General features: G+C 47.0%; 1 protein-coding gene across 1 annotated transcript in view; it reads left to right on the plus strand.

The window, feature by feature from the left end:
• Positions 1-13,533, plus strand: part of LOC116823584 (broad substrate specificity ATP-binding cassette transporter ABCG2-like) — a 32,723-nt gene extending 19,190 nt beyond the window's left edge. The window contains exons 10-16 of the mRNA XM_032778196.2: positions 4,286-4,368; positions 4,856-4,945; positions 8,195-8,319; positions 8,818-8,972; positions 10,356-10,445; positions 11,734-11,852; positions 12,713-13,533. Of these exons, the coding sequence (XP_032634087.1) occupies positions 4,286-4,368; positions 4,856-4,945; positions 8,195-8,319; positions 8,818-8,972; positions 10,356-10,445; positions 11,734-11,852; positions 12,713-12,860 (810 nt within the window). The 3' untranslated portion in view covers positions 12,861-13,533. The remainder of the gene's footprint in view (positions 1-4,285; positions 4,369-4,855; positions 4,946-8,194; positions 8,320-8,817; positions 8,973-10,355; positions 10,446-11,733; positions 11,853-12,712) is intronic.
• Positions 13,534-15,209: the final 1,676 nt, after the last annotated feature.

Here is a 15,209-nt window from a genome sequence, read left to right on the forward strand (position 1 = left end):
AGAGGTTCTGGTACACGAATTGTCTCTGTTGATCTGTTTCCTAATTTCCTCGTGCGGGTATACTGCTCATTCTCGAGAATGCCTTGGTGGAGATCTTTTGTAGGGTTGGCTCTGTCTGAGGGGTAGAGCAGATGCGTTGGCTTGTACCTTCAGTTGCCTTGGCTGATAGAAATGGATACCGTGCGATATGTTGCCAGGGAGTGGAAGCTGAAGGCATAAATGTAGGCATACGGCAGAGGTTTTCGATATAGGGTGGTGTTAATGTGACCGATCACTTATTGCAAGTCCCGTGGTGTCTAGAAGTGCACCTTCCCGTGTTAGATTGAGTCCAGGGCTGTCATGTTTGATGGTGGGGTGGAAGTTGTTTGAAATCGTGGGTGGAGATTTTTCTAGAGTCTCTTCCATGGGCCAGATGATGATAGATGTCATCACATGGTGCGTAGATGGAGAAGTGGCCATGAGTGGACAAGACTGAGGAAGCGTTGTTCCAGGGTCACCATATAAAGAATATGTGGCGTATTGTGGGTGCCAATGCGGGTGCCCATTAGCGGTGCCCACCAATGATCTACTGGAGAGTATATATGTCATCAATTGAAAATATGTTGTGTGTGAGTAAAAGGCACAGAGCTCAGCAGCCAAGTTGTGCTGTTGCATCATCAGGGAAATACTTTCTGACAGCTTGTACCATCTGTGTGTGGATGTTTGTGTAGAGGACTCTACATCCATGCGGCTAGGATGACTGTTTTTCTGGGAGGTGACCAATGACTTGTAGTTTCCTCAGGAAAATCAGCTGTGTCACGGAGGACTAGCTGGGAGTGCTGGTGGCATAGAACTGAGTGAGAGTCCACATATCCAGACAGTCCTCAGTGAAAGTGCCAATGCCCAGAGATGATGGGCGTCCAGGTCACTGGTTCGTTGGTGGATCTTGCCACGCGCATAAGTAGATGGAGAATCAACCGGTTTCCTGTGCTAGTATGCGGATAGTGACGATCTTGTACCTGTGTGTTAGTCGCTTAGGGTATTGTGGACCTGAGTAGCACCGGTCGCAGTTACCTTGAGTATATTCCTCCTCACGTGCGATCTGAGGGAATATGGCCTGTAGATCTTTGGTGATTGGAGAGATTGCGTCTGGCGCTCACCTGTTGCGCTTAGCTCAAGCACCTGTTCATGCATGCACAACGAGCACCTCCTTGTATCAGCTCGCTACTATTAATGATAAGTCGGGTGGCTGTCTGAGCTGCGTAGATGGACGGCATTTGCGTTCGTGCATCGAAACCTTAGGTTATAGAGTGCTAGAAGCGGTGCTCTGTTTTCTCTCGCGACGTCACGGTTCTCTGACGCTGTGCACGTCAGGACTGGATCAGTTCGATATCAATATAGCGATCGACCCTGGTCTATTCCGCATACCTCAGTGTCAGGAAGCCCTCCAGATGATGCGTCCAGTTGCCTTCTTCTACGTTGTGCTGTTGGTGGGAGACGAGTACTGTAGTGTACAGTAGCGCCCGTGCATGTCTGGAAGTATTCTCTTGAGTCATAGCACGGCGAAAGTAGGCTTCCAGATCGCTACATGACTGTTCATGTTGTGAGGCGTGCAGGGCAAGAGAGTCCCCGAGATAGGACAGACTTTTCTTCTGCGAGTGGTGTAGTTGAGTAGATTGACGATATTGCTGGGGGTTAGGGTACTATGGTTGTGTCCACCATGTGGCAGGTTAGGAGTTTAGAACAGCTACCAAGTCCTTTTTCACCTTGGTAGAGAGGTGAAGTGGTGCTGTAGATCTCCTTCTTATTTTTACGTAAGGTCGTTTTATGAAGTTTGGATTATTTAATGAATGTCCTCCAGATTGGAGAGCTCTTTTTTTTGAATGTTTTCTGCTGTTTGCTGGTTATAGATGAGTGTCAGAGGTGGTCGTCAGTTTCTTTATAAGTGATTGGCATAATCTCTCATACTTGTGGTCTGTGTAGTATGTAGAATAGCGTGGATTTTTACCTTAGTCCTTGGTATGAAGTCCACCTTTCTTCTCGTTTGCATTTGGAAAGGAAAGATGAAATTCTGTCTGTATTGTGCAAGTTTCTTCATGAGGTTGAATGGGAACCACGGATGTTAAATAACACAGGTGATATTAACCACAGATGCAATAATAAGTGAATGGTCAACATTAACACCATCCTATATTCGAAAACTATCGCCGACCGTACTCATGGCTCTACCTTCATGCTCTCAGCTCCATTCTCCGGGCAATCACACGATCCATTTGTCTCACAGCCATGCACTGCGAGGTACAACCTCGATCTGACTTCTAACCCCAACAGAGACCACACAACCTTACAAAATCTCCACCATTAGCAGTTCTCAAACTACGATACCTGCACAGGAAATTAGGAACGATTCAACAGAAGCCAGCGTGTACCAAGCAAGCCTTCTACTGCAAGACAAACACAAGAAAGAGACAACAGGATCCACTGGCCCATCACAGTCACAGTCCCCGCTAAAACCCCTTCCAACGCATCCTCAGGATCTGCAACCCATCCGGACAATATCCCAAACATTTGCAGTGCCTTGGGTCGGCTAGACCAGTCCTCGCCCACAGACCAACTGCCAACTCTGAAACGATATCCACCAGCAACTGAACCGTACCATTAGTACCTCTAGCTGCAGAACCATCCATGCTAACAACCTCATGCCAACTCTGTCCCCACATATCTTCTCACTCAGCGACACCATCACGGACCTAACCAGATCAGCCAATACCATTCACTGGCTTCATTCACCTGTTCCAGTCCACAATTAATTACGCCATCTATACTGCCAGCAATGCCCCTCTGCTATGTACATTGGCCAAACTGGACAGTCGACTACGGAAAAGGTATAAATTGGAAACACAAATCATGATAATCAGGAATGCGCAATATACAACAAACCTGTAGTGAGAGCACTTCAACCTCCCTGGCCACACTATAGCAGACCTAGTAAGTGCCAGTCCCTGCAGCAAAAAACTTCAGGACCAGACTTCAAAGAAGAAAACTGCTGAGCTTCAGTTAATCTGCCAATTGACCCATCAGCTCACTGGACATAAGCAAGAACTGTGAATGGCTTGCCAATTACAGACACCAGTTTTCCCCTTGGTTTTTACACTTCTACTGCTAGAACAGGGCCCCATCCCCTGATTGAACTAACTCGTTTCTCTAGCTTGTTTTCTAAGCATATATCACCTACCCCTGGAAATTCCAACTACCTGCCATTCTGACGAAAGTGGGTATATCACCCACGAAGCTCACGCTCTCAAAACGTCTGTTAGTCTATAAAGTGCCACAGGATTCTCTGCTGCTTTTACAGATCCAGACTAACACGGCTACCCCTCTGATACTTGACTCCAGGTCTTTAGTAGACATCGCAGCAGACCCTTGGGCTGGCTGGCTGAGCTGAATGCTTGGTAAATGCCAGCAGTCAATTACAGTGCCTCTGGAGCACGGCAGAAGCAGGAAAGGAACTGGGACTCATTGGGGTGTCTCCAAAGCACAATGTCTTTGCTCCATACAGATCACACAGCCCTGAACAACAGGGGCTGTGACTAAAAGCGTGATCTAACCCTAAACAAATGAGCAGCAAGCAGGATCCAGCACAGAGACACAGCGGACTGAGTTCTTCTCAGAATATTCCTGTGACCCCATAGGCCACGGGTCCATTAAGAAATGGAATTTCATATGCGCCATTGAATTACTTTTGCTCCCTGCTGACAGGACTGGAGTCCAATCAGTGACGTAGAGGCAGAGGACTCCAAATCCCATTATGTCTATTGATATTCATAAAGCATCTGTCAAAATAAGGCTGGAATTTTCCAAGCCCCTAAGGAAACTAGGCACCCTTCATAGACAATGGGCACCCAACCCACTTAGGCGCCATTTAAGGTCCCAGCCTTAGTTTTGTGCAAGTACAGTGACAGCCGTCTGGGAAATGGTCCGTTCTCCATCCCACTGGGGATGTAGACAGTGCCTTGAATTTTGAGTGTGCTGTTAATTCTCTGCCCTGTTTAGGGTTATTGATGATGGGTTGTTACTTTGCAGCACGTGATTCAGTTTCTTTGCGGAGGAGTGTGGCCAAGGCTTTTAGGCTTGTCTGGAGGGTAACTGGTGAGAATTTGGCCCAGTATCTTTGTTTGTTTGGCCCAAAACGTCAGAGACAAATGTGAATTTTGGGGCCTGTACATGGCTCTAATGACCTGTGTTCTATCCAGTGACTTCTCCTTGTTCTTCCCTTTGCACAATTCCTTTTTCTTTGCACCTCCAGATCGCAGTGACCATCCTCCTAGCCCTGATTGTGGGGGCCATCTTTTTCGGAGTAAAACTAGACCAAAGTGGCATTCAGAATCGGTAAGGCTTGAAGTAGGGTCCCATTTATTTCTGGTCAATCTCTGCCACGTTTCAGCAGCGGGGAGGCGTGGGTCCCTGGGCTACATTCAGATCCAGGAGGGGTGAACAGAGTTTGACGTCCTAGCTTTTGGTGCCCAAGGTCAGGCATTACTGTAGGTCCTGAAACAGCAGCTGTCCCATCAGCCCCAGGAGTATTCCCATATGGAATATGAAGGAGACAAGAAGAGGCAGGGACAGCCACGGGTGGTATCAGTTAAGTATCTGATACCTCCTGTATGCAATGTTGGTCCAATAACACGTATTACCATACCCACCTTGCCTCTCTGATACCTCCTGCGTCAGGGAACTGTACTGTATTGGCAGGGAAATGCCTTGATGATATAATAGGCTTTCGGCGTCTCCAGCTGCTATGATCCTGGATAAGGTTTCTGGTATTGGAGATTTTGGCCTGTGCCTTGGTCTTCAACCCTTTTGATTTGTATTCCAGGGTTGGATCCTTGTTTTTCGTAACCACAAACCAGTGCTTTTCCAGCGTATCAGCGATCGAGCTGTTTATAAAGGACAAGAAACTGTTTGTGTAAGTAGCAACTGTCTCACAAGAATTTCTTTATCAGAATTTAGGGCAAAGGGTGGGAATTTTGAGACTACCTGAAATGAGTTTCACCTGCTGTCATAAACAGATAGCTAAGGGTTAATGTTTCTTTTACCTGTAAAGGGTTAACAAAGGGAACCAAACACCTGACAAGAGGACCAATCAGGAAACCAGATTTTTCAAAGCTTAAGGGAGGGAATTGGAGGTGTTTCTTGGTCTTGGTCTTTTGTCTGTTCTGTGCCTCTCAGCTATGAGATGGTCTTATTCCAGGCCTTCTATCTTCTGTTCCAGTGGTAAGTACAAAGTTAGCAAAGTATAGTTTTTAAATTGTTATTGCTATATTTGCATCTGGTATCTGGCTGGTGGAGTTTTATGTGTATTGGCGTATAAGACTTTTAATTGTAGGTTTTTGGGTAAGGCTGTTAATCCCTTTTTCTATTGTTTATTCATTTTCTGTAAATTGAAACCCTGTTCATAACCATCTAGATTACAGAGAAACGTTATTCTATTCTATTCTTTCTGTTTTTATTAAAGTTTTGCTTTTAAGCCTGTGATTTTTTTTCTAGTGACCACCAGAAATTTGGGGGAGAAGGAAAGACGGGGAGGGGAAAGCTAGCTCTCTGTGTTACTCTCCTAGTTCCAGTGGTGGGAAGAAGCTAAGGGGAGAGAGAGAGAATTTTCTGTTTCCTTGTCTTTGGATTTGTCCTTTGTGGAAGAAGGAGACATGCTTCTTGGTATTTGTGATGTTAAGAGGTTGCATCAGTAACTCTCAGGTTAGCCCAGAGAGGAATTCTGAGGTGGGAAGAGTGGGGGGGTAATGGTTTATTTCCCTTTGTGGTAAGACTCAGAGCCTCTGAGTCATGGGGTCCCCCAGGGAAGGTTTTGGGGAGACCAGAGTGAGCCAAGACACTGGAAATTCTTGGCTGGTGCCAGCGAGATCAGATCTAAGCTGGTAAAAGCTTAGAGGGCTCATGCTAGCTTCTCAGTTTATGAACGCTAAGGTTCAAATCTGAGTGGGAAAGCTATGATATGGTGGCAGCGAGATCAGATCTAAGCTGGTAAAAGCTTAGAGGATTCATGCTAGCTTCTCAGTTTATGAACGCTAAGGTTCAAGTCTGAGTGGGAAAGCTATGATACCTGCCAGGACCCAACTTTGAGGCTTTGCTTCTCCTCTGCAACCTCTGGTGCTAACAAAGACCGCGCCACTCAACTAGGGACCCTGCTCTGTTTAGGAATCTGGGATGGTACAAAGGGAACACAGAGTCCAGGCTAAGCAGGAGGCAGAATTTGGGGAAGCTGCACAGGAGTGCTCAAGAGACAGAGAAAAGACAACCCACAATCAGGGGCACCAGACTGAGGGACCCAAGGGGCCATGGCCTTCCCACTTTTTGCCCAAGCCTGGCCCACTGCCCCGCCTCTTCCCCCTGAGGCCCCACCCCCTAGTCAGGCCAGAAGCTGGAGCCTGGCCTAGGTAAGAGCAGTCCTGGGGAGTTGTAGACCCTCCACCTACCGGGGGAGGTGGCAGCAAGAGCAGCCCCTGGCCTGCATCCCCACCCGCTGAGCCCCCCACCCAGGGCAGGTGAATGGTCGACGGCTCCCCACAGCTGCCCAGGCAGCTCTTATAATGGCCAGGCTGTGGCTCTTCAGCCCCTGAAGCCCTGCCCCCAGGCCATGCTGGAAGCTGGAGCCAGATCAGAGTAAGAGCCACACAGGCAGCTGTGGGAAACCGTGGACCCTCCACCTGCTCTGGACACGGGCTGGGAGCTGCTCTCAGGCCCTCCACTCCAGGCAGGTGGAGGAGCCCAGCTTCCCAACCAGGCTCTGACTTCCAGCTTGGCCAGGGGACAGGGCCTCAGGGGAAAGAGGAGGGGCAGAGATGGGATGACAGAGGGGGCGGGGCATCGTACCCCCGCCCCCGCGCGCGCGCACACACTTTTAGGCAGAATCCATCACCCCTGCCCATAATGGCTTAGCATTGAGGCCGAGCCTTGTAAGGACACCTGAACTATGAGCCGGGTGATCCCACATACACAGATAGGAAATAGGACTCAAAGAATAGCTTCCACATCAGTGGATGTCGGATCCTGGGCCCCTGTGAAGTCCTCTTTGCACCACAGCAGTAATGAAAATGTGGTTTAAAGCTGCCCTTAAAGGGGCAACTGGGAATCTCTCTCTGAAATGTGACTGTAACCCACTGGGAAGTGTATGTTACAGATCCCCCAGTGTGCCTATCTACACAGGATATGAGTTGTTACAGCCCTCAGCTACTGCGCCTTGGCTCAGGCTGTAGTAATTCCTACTTTTAGCTCTGAAGATCGCTTGATCAATCCCCATTGTGTTGACAAGATGACAGCTGTCACATAATTACCTCTTAAAAGTGTCTGCAGTGCCGCCACAGGGCACTGGCACGGTAGCCCCTGGAGACTGGACACATCTGCCTCTCCCCACTAGAGCCTCAGCGGCAGCACTGCCAGCTTCCCTCAGGCTGATTTCTGCCAGCGCTGTCCCCTAGAAAGCACTTTAGGGGTGAGGGCCTGTCAGAGTTCAGCCTCCACAGCTTAACCACTGCTTGGCCTGTCTACAAAGACTGTCGGCGCAGGCTCCAGTTAATACCAGTAGCGATTCGGACACCTTGGCCCTGGTAACTGACCTGAGACCAACTCATTTCACCTGGCCCAGCAAACAGCCAACGACTTTTGGTCACAACCTGAATTGGATTTGAGTCAGTGGCCTAGAAGTGAGTTCCAAGTTTTGAGCCTTTCGCTTCCGCTTGGAAACAGATATTCAGAGTTAGCTATGGAAGCTTTCAAATCAGTCCTCTTCCAGTGAGAACCAGCCTTTGGCCTTCCACCTGTGCAATGTTCAGGACCATTCCCTTTGCGGGGGTGGGGGGGCTTTTTCAGAATAGTAGTGCTTCACACTGCTATAGTGCTTTCCACTCAGGGATCTCAAAACCCTTTACAAAGCATAAGGAAGCCCTTATGACAGCCCTGTAGGGGCAGATCAGTATCGTTCCCCCCTCCTTTATGGATTGGGAAACTGAGGCACAGAGCAGGTAAGCAACTTGCCCAAGGTTGGATAGTGAGTCAGTGGCAGAGCTAAGAATGGAACTCAGTTATCCTGACATTACAGATGTCTTTTTAATAAATAGCACATAGACATTGCTGATTGTAGTTCTCATCCATATTAATCACCTCTAAACGTGTACAATAACCTGTGTTCCTGTCTTCACAGCCATCAGTACACCAGCGGGTACTATCGAGTGTCAGCATACTTCTTTGCCTTGATCATTGGAGACCTTTTGCCCATGAGAACTCTTCCAGGCATTATCTTTTCATGCATAAGTTACTGGATGATTGGTAAAGAACTGATACATTCACTTAACTGCCCCGCCCCGCTTTGTTCTTGCATAAACACCTTTGATGTCTTGAATCTGGGTCGTCCATGCTTAATTTCTGCAGCTAAGCCACACAAATGGTTTTCAAAAAAGGGAGAGGTAGTGCCTCCAGCGTCCCTGCACAGACTGAACTGTGTGTGTGTTTGAAGGCTATTAAATGCAGCCTGATATACAGGAGTAATTCATGGGGTGAAATCTAGCTGGAAATCATGCTAGAAAAAGGCCAGCCAGCAGCAGGAATGCAGGGTGAAGCTGGCTACCGACTCCCAGGAAACTTACTTTGCAGTTTGCATTTCTTGAATTCCTGGCCATCTGGCTTCTGCTTCATTGCAGGCCATTCTAAACTCTGTTGCTCCTCGTCTGAGCAAGTGTCTTGCTCCCATGGACAGGGATCCAAAGGCAGCTGCCCAGGTTTTGTAACCCAGCCATTCATCAGACCTGTCTCTTGCTGTTTTAACAGGCTATCAGGCAGTAGCAGGACGGTTCTTTTTCTTCATGCTGACACTGGTACTAGTATCCTATACAGCCACGGCCATGTCTCTGGCGATCAGCGCTGGGATGAATGTGGTGGCCATTGCCAATCTGCTTATCACTATTTGCTTTGTCTTCATGCTTGTGAGTACTGTGTGCACAGCTGGGGGGAGACCAGGTTGTATGGAAGGCAGATGTGGATGACTGAGCACTAATGGAAGTGAGAAATTAATAGGGGTGGGGAAGCTCTGACAGTCTGGGCCCTTACCCGTACACAGTGCACCTCAGTCCTGACCTCCAGCACCCTCTGTCACTGCAGTCTGAGATCACACACACACAACTCTACCAATGCATGTTAGTTCTGCCCTGCCGCTCCCCCAGCTATTCCAGTCCTAGGCTTGCACCTAATGCTGCCAAATGCCCGTGGGCCTCAGCGCTGACCTGCAGTACCCTTTGCCCATGTTGTCAGGCCCAACATACCTTTGCCTGTGCACCACTCTCCTACTGCACCCTCTGCTATTCTGATCCTGTCCTGCAGCCAGTGTACTGCATCTTAACCTGCTGCTGCACCTTTAGTTATTCCGGTCCTGGGCCTTCCACTGCTCTACAATGCACCTTAACCCTGACATGCAATGCTCCCTGCTAGTCTAGTCCCAAGCACACTATACCAGTGCAATTCTGCTGACCCACAACTTCCCCTGCTATTCCAGTCCTGGCCCATCAAATAGCCCTCCCAGTGCACACAGTCAATAGCCTTCCTTCTGGGAAAGAAAGCTACCGAGGCTCATGGCTCCATGATGTGAGCGTGTGCATAATGAGGACTGGGCTGAGAGAACCAGGCTCCTTTTACTGCTCACCAGGGGCCATATTCACCAGTGGCATTAGTGGGTGCAAGTCTGCTTACACCAAAATTCGGTGTCTCAAAGAGAAGTAAATATTTTCATGATTTCTTTAACAACCTCAGTCAAGGGAATTTAAAAACAAACCCCTCTTCCCTGCACTGCAGGCAGCCTGGACAAATAGCATTGTGCCAGGTCACGGGGAAAAGACTTGAAATAAGCTGTAAAGGGATGTATTTTGTTGTGCTGAATGCTGCACAAAGTCTGAGGAATGGGGACATTCACCCCCTCATTCATGCTTTGGCTCTGGTTTGCTTTTGGTTTTCACCATTAACATGTTTCTTCCTTGAATACATTTCTTCAAGGTTTGGGTGAGTTCTACCAAGTGAATGAGAGTTTAAGGCGGAGGTGATGGGTTTTTAACTCCTATAGTTTTGCAGCTATAGCCTGAAGTGTGGGTGGTTTGATTGGCATGCAGGTGCTGTTTTCCCAGATGGGAAAGGGAATAACCGATATAAGGCACACTTATACCAGTACAGCTGCATCCACCCAAGAGGAAGCAGTGTTGCTTTAACTGTACTGGTATAGTTAAAGTGAGACAACTCTTGTGTGTTGCCAAGGCCTAAAAGTGGATGAATCTGTGTCAGTGCGTGAACGCATGACAGCCTCTTTCTTTCTGTCATTTCAGATCTTTTCTGGCCTGTTGGTGAACCTTCCTTCTGTGATGGGATGGTTGAACTGGCTCAAATACTTCAGCATCCCCAGATACGGCCTCACGGTGAGTAGAAAATGTTGTTCTGAAATGAATAAGGTGCTCAGGGTGTCACTTCCTGGAGAGGTTTTTAAGGTGAATAAAGTTTTTTCGAAAGTAATTGCTTACTCTTTTTTTTTTAATTAATTTTTATGAGTTAATTTATTTTCATGAAAGGTGTTGGGTTGGAAGCTCTGGGCAATGAACTCCTCTACTGAATCACAAAATAGGTACCACATGGGCCGCAGCAGGGCAAATCACCCTATCCTACCACCCACCCATGGGCTTAGCCCCTAGCCTGGAGAGACCATCTCTACGGATGAGAGCGCAGTTCAGTACCATGGCCTGATAGTAGAGATTGCCAGGACAGTGACCAATGTGTGGTGGCGCTTTATGTGATGGGGGACATCTATCTATATTGTTTGTATGGTGCCCATTACCACAGTGTCTGAGCACCTCACCATCTTTAATGTATTTTCCTTGGGAGGCAGGGCAGTGCTAATGCCTTAGTCACCCCATCATCTTCTCTTCCACCAGGAACCAAGCTGGGACACCCAGCCCTGTTCACGTAGAACCTCCGACACCTTCTCAGAAGGCTACAGCCAAGGTTTTCAGAAGTGATGAGTGATCTTGGGGCCCCTCAGTTTGGGTGCTTAATGTGAGACACCTAAAGGGGCCTGACTTTCAGAGGGTGGGTGTCCAGCCCTTTGAGGTATCTTATATCAGGTACCCAGAATCACTAGCCACTCTTGAAAATCTTGGCCGTTCCATTTGGACATTACCTACTGAAACTGGATTTGAACTAGCGAGCTCAGCTGAGAAGCAAACTCTATATGTTTGCCAGGTGTAATTAGCCACAGGGAAGAGAGCCATCCAATATAGTAAAGTGTAGCTTTTCACCCAAATCTGAACATCCTTCCTGCATTATCAGGCGTCGCCTAGGGCAATAATAATGCTCTGCTGTCCCAGTCTATCGTGCTGTTTGCTAGAATGGCTCCCTTGCTGTGTTTCAGTAACTTAACGTCTTTCCCCCCCGACGATAGGTTTTTGGTCTATCAATCAAACCTCAGCCGGGAGGATCAGAAACTGCTCTTCTACTGGTCCCTGCCCTTTGACCTGCCCAACTTAGGTGGCCCTACCAGGAGTTAAAGTCTCCCACTGCATAGCTGTCAATGTCATTGGGACACACAGCCCTTCTCACCTCATCAGGGTGCAGCCCTAGGGGATGTTTTCACTCAAAACCAAATGTTTACTCAGCATAGCAGGATGATGATGCAGTATTTTACTACATCGTGGTGTCTGCTTTCCTACACAGGCCCTGGAAGTCAATGAATTTAGAGACCTTTACTTCTGTGGTGAGGACCCCCAGAATATTGCTGCATCCCCCAGGGACGCGGCTGATTGCTCCTCAAATGCTACACAATTTGGAGAAACGTAAGTCTCTAGCTCACAACAGTTCTTGGGCCTCAGTGGGAATGAGTTTCCTGAGGGTGGTGTTTCTACAGCCATTAGTTTGGAGTCACTATATTGCTCCTGAAAGTAGCTGCTCATCAGCTAGCTTTCTCAAGGAAGCGTCACAGAACACCCACCTCAGCACATTTTGGGGGGCTTATTTGAGACTGAGCAATTTTAGCGAATATGGTTTGGGGGGAACTGTAGGCTTCTGGCCTGGAACCTCAGCCTAGAAAGGACAAACAACAATAACGTGTCCAAACAGACTTTTCTTATCTGAAATTTAGTTTTGGTAGCCTGCCATGACTTATCTTTATAAAGGATATATATATTTTTTAAATCCTAATGTTTTCCCAGAATGGGGGTATATCAAAACAAAAGGGAAGCTGTGGAATTGTCATGAGAGGTTAAAAGGTGCCCATCCTTGGCATGATGCAGAAGAACAGGCTGTATGACCTCATGATAGGACACTTCAGCCCAAATGAGTCAGAGTATAAAAAGATATGGTACCAGCCTGAACTGTTTCTCCCCTGGATACGGTGAGATGTGACAGGTAAAGGGTCACTGTGCTGACACATTAGGTATTGCTGGTACTCTGAAGCCATTAAAGGAGGCAAAGTGGTCTAGAGGATAGGAAAAGTGGGAGTCAGAAGACCTGGAGTTGTATCCCAGCTCTGCTACTGACCCACTGTGTGACTTTGGATAAGCCTCAGTGTCTGTTTGGGGAGAAAATGTCTCTGCAGAACAGAAACAACAGTAGCCACCTTTGTAAAGCACTTGGGAGATCTCTGGCAGAACGTGCTAAGTGTCACTATTAACATCTGTCCCATGTCCCCTTGCAGGTGTTATGGTGAAACATATCTGTGCAGCCAAGGGATTGCATCTACCAACTGGGCCATGTGGGAAAACATAGTGGCTCTAAGCTGCATGACTGTCATCTTCCTCTTAATAGCCTATGGGAAACTCCGATTCATGAAGAAGTTCACCTAGCCTCACCGTCACTTTACTCTATGACTTACCTCAGGACTTGGAACTGCAAAGTTTGTCAGGCCCATGCTCATTGAAGACCAATGAAAGATTAAGTGGGCATCGGCTTGAGCCCAGTGTGCAAGATGTGGCCACTTGTCAGGCGCAAGGAATATCTATTATGTGATCATGAGCAACATTTTTTACCTTGTCTATAGTTACATTGCTGGCTATTTTATTGTAAGGAATTGTTAAGACTATCATGTTCTCTTACACACTTCTGTAAATGTGCACTCTAATTTATATAACTTCATTATTCTGTGGCCACTGTCTGCAGTATCTCAGGAAAACATATTTAAACATTAATATAAACCAGATTTAATTTTGGCAATCACCTTTATTCTGTCCATCATTGGTATATAATGACTGTTTTTCTGCAATGGTATTGGGTTTTTACTAGTGCTTACTATTGGATCAAAATAGACGCCTATTCTATGAGGCACTTCAAGGTTTAAGACTAGAAAACATTTTGAATTGCCTTACTTTGCAAACTGGGCATGGTGCAGATTTTATTTCTAGTAGCACCATAACATGAGAAGCTTTTCCCATACCAAAATCAGCTCTCCTCTCACAAGGTAAAGAAGAAAGATCAGCTATGTAGGACCTGCCAAACAAAAACAGGCTCATGGTCCACTATTGGGGTGCAGAGCAGGCTGTGGAATTTAACATTGCAGAATTGGAATTTTTCAATAATAAACAAATGTTATGCCTAATTCTATACATATAGTGATTGGCTGCAACCAGTAAGTCATATACACCAAAGGTTACCAGAGCAGCACTGAAGATTCTGCAGTTATTTCTTATTCTGAGTATAGGGAAAGAGTGCAAATACAAATTGCTGGTACAGACTAACACGGCTACCACTCTGAAACCAGTGCAAAATCTGATACCTCTGTGTGATACATTGGTAAATGTAAAAAGAACAAGGAGTACTTGAGGCATCTTAGAGACTTAACAAATTTATTTGGGCATAAGCTTTTGTGGGCTAAAGCCCACTTCATTGGATGCCCGGCAATGGAAAACAGTGTATTTTTCCACATGCATCAGATGAAGTGGGTTTTAGCCCACGAAAGCTTATGCCCAAATAAATTTGTTAGTCTCTAAGGTGCCACAAGTACTCCTTGTTCTTTTTGCTGATGCAGACTAACACGGCTACCGCTCTGAAATTGGTAAATGTTTATTTTATAGAGGGAACCACTGTCTCAGAGTGTATCTTCATGCCGCGTTAGCTTAAGTTAACTCCTCTCAAGTGAGCCTAGCTCCAGTGGAGCAGACACGCTGCCAAAAAACACTTGAGCCGCACAGCATGATAAAGTTAGCAGCACAGTGAAGCTGCAGTACTAGCTCCAATGCCAGCAGCAGTGGAGCTTCAACCTACCCCCTGATGGGCCAAGCTAGATTGAGTATATAAAGCACCACTTCACTCAACCTACAAGGCAATCCTGGAGTTACAGTTTGAGCTAGTGTTGCAGCAAAGACAACCCTTAGTGTCTAAAGATAAGCATGTGCTAGTCATAATATGTGGCAGGCAGAGAGCATTTGTCAAGATCGCAGTTGAACCCAGTGGGGAGCTAGCCATGCTACCACCACAAAACACAAATGCTTGTGTTTTTCACTATAAGGAAGGCCCCCTGCTAGATCTGAAACCACAATTCCTGACTTTTCACTTCCTCAGCAGCTTTGAATTGTTGGTACAAATGTTGGTGTTTACTAGGTTTGTTTAAATAACTAAATAATATTGTCTGATACTTAGTATTGTTTGTGATTAGTGTTTTTAAAGTTATTAAAACATTTTAAAACGTGTTGTTTGCTGGAAAAAGACACTTTTTGGTATTACAGAGGCATTAATTAACACGTTCATAGCTATTTATATTACTGTCTGGCTCCAACTGAGATCAGTCATTGTGCTAAGTGCTGTACAGGTAGGTGGAGAAAGGTCCGTAGAGTCTGGTTGCTGATGGTTTTAACACGACCAAGTGTCACATCAACTCCAACTCCATCTAAGCCAGGCATTAGGGCACCGCTAGGGTCTGTTGCAGCAGCGATCGTTGAAGGAACACACCCAGCAGCATGGTTCCCTTAACCAGCATGAGGTGGAGCTGTCTTTGGGGAGAGCCCCATAGGGAATGGAAATAAAGCTTTCGGTGGTTTTAAAATCATCTGGCAACAGGGTGCCCAATCCCATCCCCTCCCACCAGGGAGATATTAGCATCCCCTGCATGGGCGACTAGGCTCCCGGCACCTTAGGACCCGCCCAGGACAACCAGGGCCCCTCCGCTCACCAGTACCACCCACGTGCGCAGAGGGACATGT

Source organism: Chelonoidis abingdonii, chromosome 16, assembly GCF_003597395.2.
Source record: "Chelonoidis abingdonii isolate Lonesome George chromosome 16, CheloAbing_2.0, whole genome shotgun sequence".
Classification (NCBI taxonomy): Eukaryota; Metazoa; Chordata; order Testudines; family Testudinidae; genus Chelonoidis; species Chelonoidis abingdonii.